This window comes from Cupressus sempervirens, chromosome 2 (assembly GCF_028749045.1).
Source record: "Cupressus sempervirens isolate cs-2001-9-10 chromosome 2, ASM2874904v1, whole genome shotgun sequence".
Lineage (NCBI taxonomy): Eukaryota > Viridiplantae > Streptophyta > Pinopsida > Cupressales > Cupressaceae > Cupressus > Cupressus sempervirens.
Genome location: NC_143119.1, coordinates 697175779 through 697196464, shown reverse-complemented (window position 1 = coordinate 697196464; position 20686 = coordinate 697175779). Strand labels below are relative to the sequence as shown.

The 20686-nt window shown below is 33.4% G+C and overlaps 2 protein-coding genes across 3 annotated transcripts; one reads left to right on the top strand and one right to left on the bottom strand.

Annotated features, from left to right (window-relative positions):
* Window positions 1-620: 620 nt before the first annotated feature.
* On the bottom strand, window positions 621-4160 carry LOC149575287 (serine carboxypeptidase 24-like). The gene is made up of 10 exons (XM_089815074.1): window positions 3412-4160; window positions 3222-3329; window positions 3028-3123; window positions 2819-2911; window positions 2608-2693; window positions 2176-2436; window positions 1542-1675; window positions 1190-1288; window positions 1001-1106; window positions 621-911 (listed from the first exon to the last, which is right to left on the bottom strand). The coding sequence occupies exons 1-10, from the start codon at window positions 3773-3775 to the stop codon at window positions 771-773; spliced, it is 1488 nt and encodes a 495-aa protein (XP_089671200.1). The 5' UTR covers window positions 3776-4160; the 3' UTR covers window positions 621-770.
* Window positions 4161-10277: 6117 nt separating this feature from the next.
* LOC149575286 (protein S40-4-like) lies at window positions 10278-11135 on the top strand. 2 transcript variants are annotated; one of them, XM_089815077.1, is made up of 2 exons: window positions 10278-10328; window positions 10517-11135. In XM_089815077.1, the coding sequence occupies exon 2, from the start codon at window positions 10533-10535 to the stop codon at window positions 11025-11027; it is 495 nt and encodes a 164-aa protein (XP_089671203.1). In that variant the 5' UTR covers window positions 10278-10328; window positions 10517-10532; the 3' UTR covers window positions 11028-11135. The 2 variants fall into 2 exon arrangements, with proteins under 2 accessions (XP_089671203.1, XP_089671202.1); XM_089815076.1 differs by having other exon boundaries at window positions 10284-10410.
* Window positions 11136-20686: the final 9551 nt, after the last annotated feature.

Genomic DNA, 20686 nt, shown 5'->3' with positions numbered 1-20686 from the left:
AACCGAAGTAACAATATGACCAATTACATCTTTGTTGCAGGCTATCCTTTTTAGACTATTAATATTTTCTTTTCTCAAAGAGTTGTTTCAGATGTACACGTTGCAACTCATAGCTTGTTTCAGATGTACACGTTGCAACTCATAGCTTTAAGCACTTTGTCACAATTGTCTACACCATGTGAGTAATCCCTTGTTCTTCTATACAATTATTTTGTTTTCTAACTTAGAAATTTTCTTCATTAAACTTAAAAGAGTTGGAAATGCCATCCCTTCAAAATCATGAAATAGAAACAAGGTTCATAGAATATAAAGAAGAATGAATTATTTAGTTACATGACTAGGAAGGATTTTCACGAGTGGTTTCTATCCAGTGACCATTTCAAGTTCCAGAGCTATCTGTTGAATTTCAAAGTTCTGTGGAATGACCAGAAGAATGATCTTCCTAGGAAGCACACAAAAACTAGAGATTATAGTCCACACAACTTATATTAGGACATTTCCACATCTAAAATAGACCTCCACACCATCCTGCAATTGGGAAAAAAAAATGGTATAAAATAAGATATCAGACATTTCTTACCCTTAAATAATCAACAGAGTTGAAGCCAGAGACACGGACATTAGAAGGGCAGTAATTTGGATTGAATAATTCTCAAAACTTGTCTCGAACAACGAATATTTCCTTGTTATTTTGTAATTTGAATTGAATAATTCTCAAAACTTGCCTAGAACAACGAATATGTCAATTATTTTTATAATTAGGATCGCTTTTACAAAGGCAATGGCTTCCCCTGTAAATAAAACTTGAGCATTGTCAATGCTCTAGCAGGCTGGAAGGTGGGAACTTGATGGCCTGCTCCTCTCACTGTTGCAAATGTCAACCCTTTGTACACTTCAGTATATCCAGCCACCTGCCGTTTTTTAGATTAATACCCTGTTTCGATGACTACCATATATTAGCTCGAGCTATTTTACAGAGAAAAATTGTTCTGATTCTTACCTCATCATCACTCATCCAAGGACGCCATGGCCTCTCAATCGCGAGTTTCAGAGCATTTATAGAATATCTTGTAGAAGTCACAGGAACCACTATATCTACATCTCCACTGCCATTTTATTCATCAAGACTGTTAGCCAAATCTATTATTAAGCCAGACCAAAACCAACAGAAAGATAGTATGTTTCACACCTGAAAATCAGTATTTGCAATCCGTTTGCAATGAGCTTGTTATAGATAGGAAGCACACTCCAAGGACTATCGTTCCACGTATCTGGACCCACAATATCACTGCTTTCAACAGGTTTGACAATGCATAACCAGTTAATGTCTGAATTGTAAATAATTTACAGAAATGTTGGAGTATGGTTTTGGATTAGATGAAGTATCGGATCATATTTCAAATGAATCCTCTCTTCTGTAGAATGAATCATAAGATATGCTTCAAAACATTGACAATATGAAAATCTACTCTAAAAGCATATGACCAAGGATTGTAAACTTATTGAAATGTTCCTCAAATGATTATAGAGAATAAATATACCTGCAGAAGTCCCATGGATATGGTAAGGTGGTTATGTTCGCATGAAATGCTGATTGTACATCTGGGTTATTCAGGTACAAGTATAAGTACTTATCGCTGCATGGATCATATCCATTCCTGGCCTGTTTGCCTTTCTATCACAGAGGAACAAGCAGATTTATAAATTCTGTACATATAGATAGGACATACACATTAAAGGTTTGTATTAAGCCCAAAAGAAAACAGCCCCAATATTGTTTGTTGGTTTGGGACTAATCGATTTCCCAAACAAACAACTTCCTCTTTAGTTGGCATGAATTTATAATTCAATCGATGTTTTGAGTTTTTGTCTATTTTTTTCAATAGATATTTGAAATCACTAAGATGGGTCCTGATCAAAACATCGACGAGTAAATATATGTCGAAAGCAATTATTAGATTCCCATAAACTGTGTTCTGTGCACCTAATGGGCTAATTGTTCTTCTGAAAAAGAGGAAATACAAGAAGGAGAGCTCAACAAGAAGTTCGATCCTGAGCAACAAATTCAACAAATTCTTGCACCATCTCAAACAAAAGTAGACTGCAGAGTAATTTACAGTATAATAGTGGATTCCATAATAACTGATTTATCTGAACAAGAATGAGAAAGCTTACGGAGTATGTGGTTAGCTTGTGTGGAGAAGATGAAGGTTGCAAGCAAACAGGAGCATATATATCTACATTTTGGATGATTCCAATTTCTTCAGCAGTCTTATTTTCGAATCTGTCGCACAAAAGGGAAACTGGAGCTTCTGTTGAATAGTTGCAGTATTTATTCAATGCTTCATATGTTTGATCAGAAATTAATGCATGTGTCCACACATGGTCATCCATTCCTCGGCTATCTGTCTCAGCGTTCATTATGCCGTTCCCAACCTGAATATATAGCCATAAACAAACAGACATTAATGGAAGCAAATCAAGAACTCCTGACACTACAGGGGATTAAACAGATCTCGAGGAAAAACCCCATTTGCTTGGTGAAGAGGAATCAGAAAGTGGGGAAAGCATCACATGCAAAATAAGTAGTAATTCTTTTCACGGTACCATGATTCCTTTGAGGTTTATAAACCAATCGGCGGATTTGTTCTTGTGGTTAATAATTGTGTCTGCCAGTTCCGGTATATAATATCCTGGATTGATCATACCAAGCAATGGCCAATTAGACTGTAAAAATTCATATCCGTAACTTAAACTTGTCAAAATGTCGACAAAACAATCTCTTCGGCAGGTCGAATAGATTAATGGGTCGGTGTACCTGCATAACTTTCCCCTGCTATATAGAAGTCCCTATGTTTGTACTGCGGAAACCGTTCAAACCACTTTACCAGGAAAGCGAAGGAATCCTTGGCTGTAACCGGAAAACAAGAAAATCAACACAAAAAACCTCAAAACCTTGTAAATTTCATACTGGCTGAAAAAACAGAGAACTAATACCGCATCCAAAAAGAAGGGACACGAGATCACCTGTTGTTTTATCACCATTCTCTTTGTAATCAGCACTGTTATTAGAATATGAGAATCCGACCCCAGCAGGAGCCTCCAAAAACAAGATGTTTGCCACTGTTAACAGAAAATTACACGACAATGGCAAAGTATTAGAAGGGGGAAAATAGAAAAACCAAAAAATTGCATAAAAGTAAAGAAATCAAGCAACATACCTTGATTCCAAGCATACGGATCCACAGAAAGGGTTTTGCAATCTGGGTTAACACGAAACGGCCCTATTTCCAGCATTGCTCCATATCCCAGCGATGAACACCCCGGCCCTAATTTTCAAATCTGGTGTGAGTTATCATTACAAATTATACTGCAGACTAATTGGGCATTTCAGGCAATGTAGTTACATACCTCCATTAAGCCAGAGAAGCAAAGGTTTCGTGGAATGGTCATTAATGGCCTCCACAAAGTAGTAAAAGAGTGCTCTGCCTCTGTACGAATCAACTGTAACATATCCCGAATAGTGCTGAAAGGTGACATTAGGCTGGCCTGGAAGAGCCTCTATCCGATCTTTCTCCTGCAATAATTCCTCCTCATGGTGATGAAACAAGTTACAGGAAGAAGATGACCATTTGGTGGGCTTAATCCCATGAGATCTTTTCAGCTTGAGCAACTTTTTCAGGGCATTATGCTGCCGCTGCTCATGTGTGGGGGCTGTCCAGAGGCCAAGCAAAATAAAAACGACGACCCATACAATCAATGATTTCATTTTCATTTCGAATAAGATCTGATTGTATGGGAGTGCTCTTCTCGGTCATGACGAGCCATTCATATAAGAAAAAAAAGCAGGGAATCCACAGAAAATCATGATTTTTTGGGGAAAGCAAACAATATCTCATCGGTTAGAATGATTTGCAAATCCTGAACCTGTGAAAATGGCACCCTTTGCTCCTAATTCGTTGTCTGTTGAGGCTCTGCAGATTCTCCGAGCTCTCCAATGCATTTCATTTCTGTTTCTTCGACGTTAGAAAAAGGTCGCTAATAACTATTTTTTGATAGGCGTGTAGCACCTGCTAGGGACCAATCACGACCCATTCTGAGGTATTCGTTCTTTCCCCGTTTCAACAAAGTACAAACGTCGAAAAATAACCATGGGCCATGGTCTGAGAATGGATAACGAGCCATTTTTAACTTTGATAGCTATCAACGTCCATGTTATCTTTATGTCGATATCTAGGCTACTCATGGTCGCCTTATCTTTAGATAGCTTATCTTTATGTTGATAGTTAATTTTAATCACCGTAAACTTATCTTTCTGTTCAAGTGAAAACATGTTCAATTCATTGATGAATATGAGAATGTAAGGAGAGCACGATTATTTATCTAAACGGCTAAATTGTTAAGATAATATTAATTAAAATAGAGAAATTATATAGTTGAGTACCTCAGCTCAAACAGGGCAGATTATAATATAAAAGGGGCTTACCCCAATTCTTTACAATATTACATTGTTTTTAAGCTGCTTTAACTATTTTTATACTTTAGAGCTTGATACATTTGTTATTAGGGAATCATTCATCCTAAATGTTTATGAGATCTTGATCCAAAGTCGAGTTCCTCCATTCTTCTTTTATAAAATCTAGGCATTTCAATCTGATAGCGAATACAGAAGTTCTGCAATCACAACCACTACATGCTTGTTTTGAGAGTTAATACTTGTTATATAAAAATTTATACACTATATTACTTCTAGGCCAGTACTCTTTTAGCACTTATTGAAGTTAACTAGAGAGCATCTTATATATCTAAATTAGAGAGATAAACTGAAATATTCAATTCTTGCTAAATCCTAATAGTGCAGAGACAAATTTAAAAGCTAGAGTAAGATTGGATATTAATTGAAACTACTTTTGTTTAAAGTTTTATGTAAAATTTGTATTAGTATTGAGTATATTTACATAAGAAATGTCTAATTGGCAAGTGTGTTTAATCTTATTCTGATTATATTTGAATTGAAATTGTATATTGTTCAAAATAAATTCAGTCTAGATATCAGTAACCCATGAAATCTAAATGTAGCTTGATAATTAATTATAACATCGATCTACACACTTGCAAATGTTGACATAGAAGCGCACATCACTCTAAAACAAAGGGAAGAGGAAAAAGGAAAAAAACTAAGGACAACAGTCAAACCTAGTTTGAAAGACAGAGCCCCCATTGAAGATTCGAAGAGCTTCCACCCCTCTAAATAGGAAGATGTAAGAACGAAAAACAAAAAAACAAAAGCAACAAAGCTAAAGGAGAATGGATCCTACCATACCTAAAGATCATAATTGAATAAACCTAAGATGAAAAGAGAGATCACAAAACCAGACCTAAACTAAAACAGAGCGAGAATCCATACCAAAAACACTGTCAAACCTAAACTCTTTAGAGCTACGATTCTCATATAATTCTATTAGTATTAGATACTATGTTAAAGATAAAATCGTTTTAAATTTGTAGATTCTACAAATTGAACTAAAAATTAAAATTTCAGAGCTCATTATACCTAGAAAATAAAACCCATGGGAAAGAGAGGTGAACAAAAACAAAAGCTTTATCTAATTATATTGTTGATAATTTCAATACATAAGTATCTATATAATAGGGAAGACGGCCTCTATCTATAAATGGTAACAAAAGGGGTGATACATCGAGATGCCCAGAAGGGGCACAAAAACAACATTGTAGTATAAAGATGCAATAATATAGTCTACCGAAGACCAAAAAATAGGGAACCCCCAACCAAACTATGCCTCCTCCAAGAGAGCATGATTATTAATGTTAAAGAATTTTTTTTTTTTAATCATAATTGTTAGTCCCCACCTATAAAGTCCTGGCCTCTCTATAGGTAAGAACTAATGTTCTCACTGGCTCATACAATTAATTTTGAGTAAAAATTATTCAACTTCTAATTTTTTTAATTTTTTTTTTTTTTAATATTTTTTAGTTAATTTTTAATGAATAATTCTTCTTTTTAGATTGGTTGGTCTTATTTTTGTTAGGGATATTGCTATTTTGCTACTTCAAACATATATATATATATATATATATATATATATATATGTTCCTTCAGTGTGGTGAGCATGATGTATAGAGATTGGAGTAGCTTTGCGAATACTCATCAATGGATTCAAAGTCATTTTATCTGTCAAAAATTTCACTCTTTCAATCTATTTCCCTGAATTCCCAAAACATCCATTTACAATACCCAAATCCACCTATCTTAGAGCATGAGTAGAAAAGGTGGTTCCAACTACACACAGTGAATATATGCATGTATAAATAAATACTAATCAAAATTTTGAAATTCTAACCAATACTTTTTTTTAAATTTCAACCCTTGTACTATTTTTATGATCTTCATTTTATAGCAACTGAAACTCATGACCCTCAAGGCTACAATTTTTTGGCTTTTTACAACATTATACTCCTTGTTTTGTTTTATCCATCTCTCTTTTTAAATTCCTCATATTCATAGACAATTTTATCAATGTACTTGATGTGGTATTTTAGAAGGGGTCAACTTAAAGTTGCAAACACTTTCCTCTCTTCCATAGTCCTCTTCTCTGGCTCTAAAATGGAGCACAAAAAAGAATTTGTACACCGCATAGAATGTTTCATGTAAGTTTCAACCCTTTCTTCATACCCTAGGGATTTTCAAAAATTCTCTATCTACATGCATTTGTACTGATGATTTACTTTTATAATAATAGCTTTTGCCTGTCTAGATTCTAGAGCCTGGTCTATAAAATTGCTATGTGAAATAGCCCTAAAACTTCTCTTTTCCATAAGATGGTACTATTAAAATTAAATATACATAAATGCACACTTACTGAGTAAAAAATAAAACATTGAAAGCTATTAGGAATAAAAAAATCCGACCAAACGAATCTGGAATGATTATGGTTGTTACAAGAAAGAAATCGATAAGATGTGTCTAAAAAATTGGATGTTGGAGTCAAATTTCTTATTGAGTGAAAACTATTTTTAATGAAGGCCTTAGATTAAATCAAGTATTTTATAGAGCCTGTACAACTGCCCTTTGCATGATGGACCATAACATTGCTTATTGTGGGCACCAACGAATCTAGTTAGGTCACCTGTAAATCCTTCAAAACACATTGAGAATGAATTTAATCACATTGTGCAAGTAGATAATTTAAACACGAGCACTAGATTGTTAAAAACTCTTAATAATTGTTGATTTACTACAAACTGTGACTTTCTCCAATAAAAATATTTAAAAACTCGTTGGCTTTGAAAACTTTTGTTCAACAAACTTATCCAAATTCAATGTGATAGGTTTCAAAGCAATGTTCTACATAGCGGTCAGATGAGTGCCCTTTCTAGAAGTTTCTTATCAATTTCATTCCATTCTTAGAGCCATGTGCAAGAATTGATAGGTATAAATGTCTTTTAAACTATTTAAGGTCTTTATTAATGAATTGAATGTTATAGGTGGATTGAGCAAGTAAAAACTAATTAAGTGAATTTTTACAAAGTTTTAAAGAATATAGTTCATCAAAATACATATGTTTTTCCCTCTTTTAAATTAACTTTTAATTATATGAATTATAAATAAGTTTAATAATTTAAATACTATGTTAAAACAACTGTTCAAATATCATTTTTTTTTAAATTAAGAATTAAGAAAATATTCCAATTTGTTCCTACTCTTCTTATTATATTAGAAAGCAATAATTTTAATAATTACTAAATTAAATTTATTTAATTTTAAAGTAAAAATGAATGAGAGAAATTTTGAATGAGATAAATGTATATTTATATCAATTTAATAAATGAATGATTAAGAATTAAAAAGTGAAATTTAGAAAAGAAAAAAAAAATCCAAAAAGTGTTTATTTTATATATTTTTATTGAATTAAATAAATTTGATCTTAATAAAAATTAATATCTAGAAAATATAATTGAATGATTGTGGTAAATGTAAATTCAAAATTAACTTAGTAAGTTATTATTCTGTCATTCTTAACCCATTAAAATAAATAAATAATTTAACTTTTACATTTGAACTTTTTATACTAATTCAATTTTGATTGCAAGAATTGAAAAAGTAATTTTGTAAAAATATTTAAAAATTATGATTGAGATAGTATTTGATATATAAAAATTTGTCTTTCTAGTAATATTTCTTATATTTTTATACTATATTATGTTAGTGGTTTAATTATTTTAGGATTAAGGCTATTATAGATGATAAGATCTAAAACTATGATTCAAATAAATTATCTAATGTAAAATTTATTATTGTGTAAAATATCAAAAATATTTGATGCATGTTCAATCAAATGGAACTTTCAAAGGGTTGACGTTTTGTCATTCTTTAAATATATGATATTAAATCAATTTAAAGCATAGATAATGAACTTAAATAGGTAACGTAAATAACAATAAGAAAAAAAGTGCATGCAAAGAGGTATGTGGAGATAAATGGAATTAGAGTGATAGGAAAATAAAATGGTGGAAGAAGATTATGAAAATTATGAAAGATCAAAATAAATTTTTCAATGAAAGAAAGGACTAAAAAATAGACAAAAAATTAAAATAAAATAAAGACATTGGACAAATCTATGATTTATACAATTAAAGGGAAATTAGAATATATGCTAATCACATGCGAAGACTCCATTGAACATATATTTCCATTGAAAAGTTGAATCTTGAACTAATCAAATAGTCCAACAAATTATTTAACAATTCTTATCAAATATAATCTCAATAATATATTAACATTTAGAAAAAAAATTGATATTTATAAAAAAATTAATATAATTTTTTATTATTACCAATACAACTTCTTTTGATTAAAAAGAGATTTGGTATGACACAATATATACATGCATGAAGCCTATCATATTCGAAAATAGTCTTTTGATTATCAAATTACAACTATTTCATCTACTTTTTGACCCTTGCACAAGGCAGAGACTCAAGCTCTGTTAGAGCTCTTGTTTCATTCATCTTTCAATTTTTTTGAGGTAAATTGGAGTTTTTTGGCGAGGGATAGATAAAGACATCCTTCATGTTGTAAGCACCAAAGTAGTTAAACCCCTTTTATGGTCCAATAATGAAGAGGTGGATAGATGGACTATTTAACCTGGAGGACCAAAGGCTCACTAAAAGTGTGTTTATCTTGATAGGATAAATGTTTAATGAAAAGGAAAATAGGAAAAAAAAAAACACTAATGTGTGCTAAAACGATCATGGCTTAGGGTTTGCAACTTGGTGCTTCAGTGGAAGTGATGTGAATGGTTATAACAACCATAGTGTCAGTGGAATTGTTGAGGGATCTAGACTCCCATCTAGTGAGGGTTGTTCTAGGGTCAGGAATGAACTACATGGACAAACCAATACACATTGAAATAGTCGAAGACACTATTTTTACCCATTTGTGTGGAGGGTCGATGGGAGAAAGAGGGATAGATGATTTAAGGAGGTCCAGTTGGGATGGCTAACTTTGTTTTGTGCTTTGATAAATAGAAGATTGGATGAAAAAATTATAGTGTAGGAACAAATGGAATGGTTGAATGTTGTCGAGGTGTCAAGGGAGATGCCCCCCCCGAAAGAGGTGGTGCCCAGACAAGGAGGAGATGGTGGAGCGACTAGTGTGAGGTAGGTAGTTGGGTTGCAATATCATCTTTGAGAGAGTTTTTTTGTTATCTTGTCCTTTGTTTGTGTTGGACTATGAAATGGCGGTCATGTCCTTTTGGCTCTTAGTTTAAATGATAAATGTGAATTTTAAATCATTTGGTTTGGTCTTTTATTTTTTTGGGGTCCTTACAATTTTGGAATTTGAAATAAGAAGACATGGGTGGTCTAGTTGGGTGGTCCGCTTTCCAAAGGACAAAATATACATATTGTTCTGTGGTTAATGGTCCCTATCATTAAAAAATATCTCGCTGGATATAGCGAAATTTGTTAAATAGAGGAAGAATCCAAAGGATGGACACGTCCAAGGTAAGAAATCGAGGGCCTTCTTATTGCTTGATTCCATTTAGTAAATGAATAAAAATGGCGAAAGTATTATTTGTAGCTTACTTTACGTGTCATACGCATACGGGATCTCACAACTTCAACCCGTGTTCACCGAGACATCCGGTGGCGGAGAAGACAAGCCGTCAGAAACCCAGATCGGACGGATGAGGATTAGATTAGATTGGACTACAAAAAGACATGTAAGCTTGGAAAAGAAACCAGAGAGTTCCTTGCCGGCGATCGGCAATTTACGCGAAACACGAATTTAGAGCACGCATACGCAGGTAATGTCTTGTGCTCCATTCACAAATGTGAACAAGACGCCACATTATAAAATAAGCCCAGGATTCAAGCGCAAGTTTCTTCGTAAGTCCTAAAAAGCCTTTCTTTCTACAATATAATATATCTATATTCTCTACTTCTCATGTTTCTTTAATGCATTTTTGCCTGGTTCCGTTTATTATTCTTCCAGAGTTTAAGTGCAGAGAATGGCGGAAAATAGAGAGGGAGGAAGTCGCCGGTTCAAATCCCGCTTGAGCCGCGTGGAGGTGCTTCTTGGCTCAGCTGAAACTGCGGGGGAAAGAGAAAGAAGAGAGGAAACGTTGAAGGAGCTCCACGAACACGACATCTTCTGGGAGGACAATGAAGCTCAACAAAACAGCATTGCGCAGGCAAAGAGAAAGAATCGTAACGGAAAATCCACTTGGAGTAATATATCTCCGCACGGAGAAAAGAGAATGGGTGAATCAGCGCCTGTGAATGTTCCCAATTGGCCGAGGACCATTAAAACCTCTCACGATTCTCTCTCAGACGAAGAAGATGAAGATAAAATGGTACTCGTGAGGCCTCCTCACGAGCTCGTTGCTCATTATAATAAAAATGAAAGTTTTTCTGTAATTGAAGGAAACGGCCGGACTCTGAAAGGGAGAGATCTCAGAAAGGTACGCGATGCCGTTTTCCGGCAGACTGGCTTTGTCGATTAAGTTAAGCGAAAACGGGCAACGTTTTGACAAACGTACGATTCTTTCTTTTCTTCTTGTAAGCTGTTGGAAATTACGGCAACTTTGTTATAAGACGATTTCTCTTTTGTATTTTTGCGTTCTGATCTGCTTCAATTGTGAGGATTCATGGGTGGTCAGAATTGTGTGACCATTTTTATTTTAAACAAAGGATGGTTGGATGTATGAGAAATGATGTGCAGGAGGGTATAGAAAAATCAGAAGTCTCTGATGAGGCATGGTTGTTTGGAAAGTATTTTTGGGTCACTAATTTCTTATAGTATGGTAATTTTGTTTTTAGAAATAGAGAGTTTGCCAGGAGATCTTGGTTTTGGTTTAGCCTAGAAAAGCATAATCACTTCACCAGAGGGGCTCATATTTTTCTTTGCTAGTTAAAAGCTATGTGTGAGTTTCTTTCTGCTTTCTCTTCTTTGGGTGAGACCTCCTCACCTGTGTTTGTAAATAAGCTTTTGTTTCTACAATTTTGGTGTGCTTAGCTTAGTGTTTCCCACTTTCTCAATTTTGGTTTTGCCTTGCTCCCCTCCGCCCTCTTGGCAAGCAATTCTTTGATAGTCCTATTTGTGCTTAGACTCTGTAGCCCAATGGATAGGCACTTGTCTTTTGCTAGAGATTATGGATTCTTTATGCACTTTGCAGCCAGTTGTAGGTACACTAAAAGTACCCCAATTTTTAAAACATTTAAGTTGCCACCCATGATAAATTCTCACTAATGTATTACTTGATTCTAAGAAAGTTTCTATGAAGGATTGAATTGTTTCTAAGTTCAGATATGCAGATGTGGAAGCAAATGGAATTCAAAGTTCATTTTTCCGCCATGGAGAAGTACTTCTTGAATTTTTCGCAATGGAGTAGTCAACTTGGGATTTTCCACCAAAGGAAAAAGCGTAGTGGAAAATTCATTTTTCACTATACCTTTCATAATCATTTTCAGATTTTCCATTGGAGAAGCAAATGTTTCATTTTCCACCAAAGGGAAAAGGCTACGCCTTTCACAGTCATTTTCAGATTTTCCATTGGAGAAGAAAATGTTTCATTTTCCACCAAAGGGAAAAGCGTAGTGGAAAACTCATTTTTCACTATGCCTTTCGGAGTCAAATTTCAATTTTCCACATGAGGAGAGAAAAGACAAATCTCAATCCAAAATGAAGATATATGGGGTCTAGTATCAAGATCACTTTAGAAAAGTAATTTATGAATCGATCTACATCAAAATTATGTCGACTACATGGAGGTGGAAATTGAAGATTGGGTGTGCTTTCTACACTCAAAAATGGAATTTCCACCAAGCATCAAATCCATAATAGAGAGATGGAAAAGGGCTCTTAATTGATTAAACAAAGAATGATAATCTCACAATGATTTATTGCTTGAAGATTTGGACATCAACATGACATTAAATGTGAAATGAAAAATTCATTCTCCACTACGACTTTCGTAGTCAAAGTTTAGTTTTCCACAAAAGGGAGAAGACAAAAATCAGATTTCTACCAAGAATGAATTTGAGTGTTATGTAACCAGTGACACATTAACAAAGAAGAAGTATTACTTGTTGATTATTTTCAAAGTGTAGTTGTTACTAGAATGTGTGAATTTCACTACAACAAAAAAAGCGGAAAACTGAGAACTTAGTATGTTTTTCAACCTCCATTTGGGATTTTTCACCACAAGCAATGCTAGAGAATCACTCCCAAAATTAAGAAGAGAATCAACATGGTAAGCATGGAAGAACATACTGGAAAATTGAAGATATATGGGTTACAAAGCATGTGAAAAAAGAATGACTGGAAACTTTATTTTATCAATTTTGATTTTGTAACAGTCATATAGAGCATAATTCAGTAGCTCATATATTTTGACTCAGTGATTATTTTTTCGATCGCTCCAATTAGAATGAAGATAATTAGGTTTAAAAAAACATATCCAAAGATGAGCTCCATCCAATGATGGAATCAAAAGATATGCCCCCTAAAACATGACCCATTTTTACCTGGCAACAGTATTTATTTTGTTGTCCACTCAACAAAGGAAACATTTTGATATTGATTTAACATATTTAAATGTCAATTGTTAAAATATAATTTAAATATGTTAATATATATCATTATTAACTTTAAAATTTAATAAACATATCAGTTTTCAAAAGGAAAAATATGAGAAGTCAAAGAGACAAGATCAGTTACAGAACTGAAAAGTCACTAGAAGAAACCAAACCATTGCTGAAGAATGTATTTATTGTAAAACCTTTTCATTTGCAAGAGGTTCTTCTTTTCTGCAAAGGTAGGCATTGCTGGAGTAGAGGGGAGGGCATTTAATTTCTATATTTTGGTTTATGCATTGGAGATTGATATCCAATTTTTGTAATAGATTTGGCTACAGATTGTAAGCAAATATAATCAAAGTGTTGTGTTTGTTTTGTTTAAAACAAGAAAGGTTTCGTTATGAATCAAAGTATTTGAGCATCACTTTTCATGATTTCTTTCAATCAGAGTATTGTTATGGTCAGTTTTGAGCACTTTCTTGCATTCTTAGTCAAATGGTGAATGGGCGATAGATCGGAGTACTGGCATTCATTCCTGTTGTAAAGATTGGGATGTTTAATCTTCATTTTCATTTTGCACTACATTTGCATACATAGCATTCACATTGCATTACCAATGTTAGGGAGTCATAGGAAGTGTGAATTCTTGGGCTTGGCTAGGTGTAGAACTGAATTCTCTGCCTGAGTCAGTTCTATCTAGAGCTAGCTTGGTTTTCCTCTTTCATTCTCAGGTTAAGAACGTACCCAGTTAGTTTAGGAATAAAACAAGATTCATTTAATATCATTGATAAGGGAATTGTACCTTTTAATTCAAAGGAAATCTATCAACCTCATGATAGATTATCCAATTGTTGGTATCAGATTGTTTCTCACAGGTTCAAGCATTTAAGAGTTACATTGGAAAGAACAAATATGTTTACCAACATCAAAGAAATATGTTGTATAAGAAAATTGGGATCTATGGTGAACAAGAAATGTTAGATGGTTGGGATATCTCTCCTCCCTTTAGATATGGTTTATGAGGGAAGTTAAAATATTAGTATCCTCTTCCTCCTCCTTTGTCACTAATAATGTTACCGATCTAGTGACTTTGTAATTATTTCTTTGTTTTATGTTACGAGATTTACTTCCTCTAAACTTTATGAGTCTAATTTTATATCCATCTGCTTTTTATTAATATTTTAAAAATATTATTTTATAAATGACAATTTAAATAATTAATTATTAAGGAATGGTTTCGATTTTAATGTCTTAATAAATCAATTAGAATTTTTTATTCATAAAATAGTTAATTATTATTTATTGGTGAAAATGGTTGTGCTAATGAATTTTTAACAATATAAACTATGTGAGGGGAATTTATTAACTAGCTACTTCCACACTAGCATTCAATACTATAAATATAACTCAAGTTAGATTAGCAATAATCCAAAGGGGTAAAGGGATGCTAATTGTGATATCCCCATTTTGAAATATAATTTAATAATAGATAAATAATAATATCAAGATATAAGAATAAATAAATGTTATAATTACATTATAAACCAATAAGATGATAATATATTTAAAGATTATCACATTTGAATATAAATACTATTAACAACTAATGATAATAAGTTAATTAATAAATATATTAATCAATATAATATTATATCTATTAATAAATACGATACAATAATTAATATAAAATGATAATACAATATGGATATATAAATATAAAAGTAAATAGTCTAATATATTTAAATATCATATAATAACAATAGCAATATATGATATAATATATATATTATAACATAACTATAATGAATTGATTAATCAGTACCTAAGGGTCATGACTATTGGCCACCACTCTGAGCAACATGTATAAAAGTGGAGCTATCGAATGACATGGAGGAAAAATGCATTCACGGAAGCATATGAAAAGGAGGTACGAACATTCAGACTTGACTCCAAATTGACTTTTACGAAGGAGAAGAAAATCAAAGATAAGGAAGGGAATGGCATCAGATTCACCAATACAAAGTGTGGAATAAGGAAAGTTCTAACATCGACATCAAGTAGGACATACACCATCAAATTGCATTAAAGCAAAGCATGGAGTGAAGGATCAACACAACAACATGCAGAAGGATCTTTGTTGGGTTACACACTAGTAGAGCAAGACCTACCAACCACGATGTATGGATGACATAGGATGTCAGCGCTCATACGAAAAGAGATTGGTACATATATAATACCTTCATTAAGTGTATACATATCCAAATTCAAGGAATAACTAAAGGGGTCAAGATTATCGATAGGAGGGGAATATTAAAGTTGATTTATCAAAGGGGCATACAATTATTAATAAGAGAAGAGTATATAGTTGATATAAAATTAGGAAAGACTCCTAATTATAAATATATTTTATCTTACATACACGTTATATATATATATATATATATATATATATATATATATATATATATATATATATATATATATATATATATATATATATATATATATATATATATATATATATATTTCAAGAGTTTGGAAATATTTGAAAATAAAAAGAAAAATTAATATATTTTCGAACTATAGAACAATACTTGAAGTTATTCATAAGGTCTTAAACTAAAAGTAAGAGCAATTTGAGGTATATCTCAAAATGGCACATTATAAGTGGTATCAGAGCATCTTTCTTGCCAACCTGTGGAAAATAGTTAATGCAAAAACATCAAAGAGATCAAAGAGCATTAGAAAGGGAAGGAAGGAAACAGTCCACCAAAATGAACAACCAAATAAATAATGAATTAAGATCTTTCATGGAATAGACAAACCAAACTACCCAAGCACTCATGGAACAAGCTAAAAGAAATTCTCAAGCCATAACCGAGCAAAGTGAAATGAATTGACTCCTCTTAGAAGCCCTTCATAATATAAACAAAAATGGGGGAGATAGAAATTCTCACCAATCTGAAGATGATAATCAATGGCATACACCAGAATCAGAGCATAGACCCACAAGACCCCCTTTTCTACCTGGAGAAGAGCAAGAAGATGAGGATAGGGTAAATGAAGTAAATAATATATAAATGACATTACAAATGAGTACTCTAAAATTGATCCTAAACTTAGGAGGGAGATACCTTTTAAAGATTATTTTGATGCCTAGATGAAGTCATTATCTAATAGAAAGAGACAGATACACCAAGAGAAGGGACTATGAGAAGAGATAAATAAATCGAGTTTTCCAAAATTTGATGGATCAGAAAGAACTACAGCACACCCATGGGTACAAATGTTGGATACATATCTTTCCTTAAATCTTATGATAGAAAAAGGTGTTATCCAATTTGTTGTCCTTCATTTAAGAGGAATAGCACAAGATTGGTGGCAACATGGCCTTAGCAACTAGGGACATAAACAAATTAAAAATTATGATGAATTCACCCAAAAACTCATAAAGTGATTTAATCAAATAGACTCAAGATGGTATTTCAAAAGATAAACCCAACTTAGACAAGAAGGATAAGTGATTGGATTCTCTAGGGAATTTGAAAGGTTATCAATCATGGTACCTAAAATATCACAAAAGAGACTCACTTATTTATTTATAGACAAGTTGAAGGAATCAATCAAAAGCGCAATGGGAGCACATGAACCAAAAAATTTAGAAGATGCAATCCAAAACGCATCAAAATTTGATACACAAGGTGGCAAAGGATAGATCCAAGAACCATGCATCGAGCACACATTCCAAGATTAATGAAAGAGAAAGAATGCACTCCAAGGAATTCTAGAAAAATGAGTTATGTTACCATTGCAAGGAACCATGGGAATGTACTCAAAAGCTATCATGATGAAATAAAAAGAAAAAAATTATGCTTTCATTTCAAGAAAAGTTGGGAACCAAGACACGTATGTGGAAAGAGAAGTCAAGTTCAAAAAATGGATGACACACTTGATGAGGAAGTAAAGGGAAAGATGAACAAGAGACCTAAATACAATCAAGAGAGTAATGAAGATGTAAAGGATCGACACAAACCAGATGAGCTACAATTTTAGTGGTGATTATGTGTGTGTGTGTGTGTGTGTGTGTGTGTGTGTGTGTGTGTGTGTGTGTGTGTGTGTAATAAAAAGGATTATAATAATTAGTGAATCAAACTACCTCCTAAGTAGACCACCTTGATGGATGTCAAGTGTTGCCATCAAGGCCAAGAGGGCCAAAGTTTTTCTCTTGGGCTTAGGTAGGATATTTAAGAATGAAAATTTATTTTCATCTAAGTAAATCACCTTGACAGATGCCAAAGTGTTGCCGTCAAGGCCAAGAGGGCCAAAGTTTCGCTCTTGGGCTTAGATTGGGAAAAATGTTAAATATGGACATCTAAGTAGACCACCTTGATAGAATGATAGAATATTTCCATCAGGGCCAAGGGGGTCAAAGTTTTGCTCTTGGGCTTAGATTGGTCAAGTGAAGAAAAATTTGACATCATGTCAACTTAACTCAATTAAGAATCTACCAAGTAGACCACCTCATTGGATGACTGATGTCTTCCATTGAGGCCAATGGGGCCAAAAATTTTCTCTTGGGCTTGGTAGGATATTGGTTTAGAACAAATTTACCATGACTCATCTTTTCTTAAAAGATATTATATACATGTGCATGCTAACGATTACTTGTTCTTGCAGGATTTGTGATCAAATAAATGCACTAGGGAAGTATATTTTGTAAATCATTCCCTTTAGTTCATTGTGAGAAAAAAATTATAAAGAATTAGTAAAGAACATATGATGTGTATGCATTGTGTATGCTGTGTTTTCATGCATTCATGTGACTACTTCATGTCCACCTCGTGTTTTCACTCATTAAAGATGCATATTTCCCAAATTTTCTAGGCCTTTGTATGAAACTTGTGTATGAATGATTTTGTTTGAGGAAAAGCAAACTTGAAAGGGGAGGACTGTGATAGCCCTATTTTGACATATAATTTAATAATAAATAAATAATAATATTAAGATATAAGAATAAATAAATGTTATAATTACATTATAAACCAATAAGATGATAATATATTTAAATATTATCACATTTGAATATAAATACTATTAACAACTAATGATAATAAGTTGATTAATAAATATATTAATCGATATGATATTATATCTACTAATAAATATGGTAAAATAATTAATATAAAATGATAATACAATATGGATATATAAATATAAAAGTAAATAGTCTAATATACAATAAATGAAATAATTGCCAATAGGCTTGCACTTGTGGGTGAGAGCCCCCAGAATTTCCTCACGTTGTAGCTTTCAAACCGAATTTATTTTGTCAGTATGTTTTTTTCAAATTAGTGCTTGTGGATGCTCTGACTCACAATGTCCAAACACGGGGTGAAATGGCATGTCTAACACATTTGTGGTCAGCTGTCTCCTCCGCTGCTTTACAAAATCGCAGGTTACAAATGTTAGAATTATGCTCAACTCCATCAAGTATCTCATGTTCCTCTTTGATGGCGGAGCTTCCTTACTGGGAGAAGACGAGGCCAGCCTCCATGGATAGCTATGGTCCTAGATGACATCCTCTGGTGTGTTCTTGCATTCAGAATGAGTGTCTTGATTCGGTGCGTCATTTTGGCTATTGAAAGAGAGCATGACGATGGCCACAGTGAGAAAAAGTATGGCATTGATTAAATAAGGAGTAAACTTCTGATGGACAAGAACAAATGAAAAGAGGGCATTAAAGGCAAGCTGGGCAGCAATGAATATAGTTGTTGAGAGAGGAAGATAAGAGAGACGTGCTGAATACATGAAATTATCTAGGCCTGTCAGTAGGCCAACACCAATGGATGCAAGGGCGAGCTTGGGAGAAATATGCTTAATGTTGTTGCACGTTTGACCATGTTTTTTGTTGTATGATGTTGAAACCCAAATGGGCACAAAGAGAAGAGGCCACCCTACAGTTTCAATCTAGGAAGGGAACCACGTTAGTTTTCTGCCACTGAAGTAGTAGAATTTCATCCACAAGGGACCAGCAGTTACCCCAATGGATAACGCACCAAAGCTTAATAGTATGACCGCTCACTCTAAAAAGATTTTCTTCTCCATTTAATCTAAATAGATTCACTAAATTAGGCATTCAAGGAAAACCACAGTTCATGATTAACTATCTCAATGAATTTGGATTACATTACATGTTTGGTGTTTGTGTTCACAATATATTGTGGTCTTTAAAGCCTGAATTTTCAATATCCAACCAAATGACTCAATTTTTTCTACTTTGTAGTTTTGGTATAAATCAGCTAACTGGGAGTTGTTTTGCAAGATGCCACATTTTTCTTTCTTTCTTTTTTAAGGTTTTTATTATGATTTGTATAGGACTTTCAAGCCAATTATACACAGTTTTTGCACTGTTCAAAAGATCAAACTTTTTGCTATACTTTTGAGGGATACAAGAAGATCGCTTTAGATTAGAATTATCTAACTATTTCTCTGGACTCCGAAGACCAAGGAGCATGGTAGCATTGTTTATGCTTTTTTGATAGAGAGACGATATTTGATTTATTAGATTAAAACATTAGAAAGTCAAATTATATTTCTACTTTTTGCTCAGCCATGGCGGGATGACTGCTTGCCAAAAAACTGGTCGACCAAATGCTCTTGACATGTCTGTGAGGCAGTGTCACAAGTCTAGCTCCTCAAGGCTTTTAGACATCTGTCGTGGCTACACAAAATGAAGATAGGAGTGTCGCTAAAAGGCGTAGGAGAGAAAGAGATGAAATCGAGGTAAAATATGCCAGAAAAGATTTTCAGATTTGCTACTATTTTGTAATTAATATATTTTAGCTCTGTAGTTCACTTTACAAATCAGTCTTCTACAAAGATCCTATTGCCTAGTATCAAATCATATAAAATGTTTTGTCAAAAATGCTCTTTTTTCACCTATACTACAATCTCACCAACATGGACAAACTACAATCTCACCAACATGGACAAAATATTCAGCTATACACTTCAACCCCACTGCCTATCGGTTGTACTCTTGCACCTTATTGAGGTACAAGCGCTAGTATATATACTATAACTTCATTGAGGTACAAGCACTAGTATATATACTATACATAACTATAACAAATTGATTAATTAGTACCTAAGGGTCATGACTATTGGCCACCACTCCGAGCAACATGTATAAAAGTAGAGCTATCGAATGACATGGAGGAAAAACACATTCATGGAAGCATATAAAAAGGAGGTATGAACATTCAGAGCCAACTCCACATTGACTTTAATGAAGGAGAAAAAAACCAAAGATAAGGAAGGGAATGACATCGAATTCACTAATTCAAAGTGTGGAATAAGGAAAGTTCTAGCATCAGCATCAAGGTAGGACATACACCATCGGATTGCCATTAAAGCAAAGTGTGGAGCGAAGGATCAACACAACAAAGTGTAGGAGGATCTTCGTCAGGTTACACGCTAGTCCAACAAGGTACTGACCATGATACATGGATGACATAGGATGTCAGCGCTCATACAAAAAGAGATTGGTACATATATAATAGCTTCATTAAGTGTATACATATCC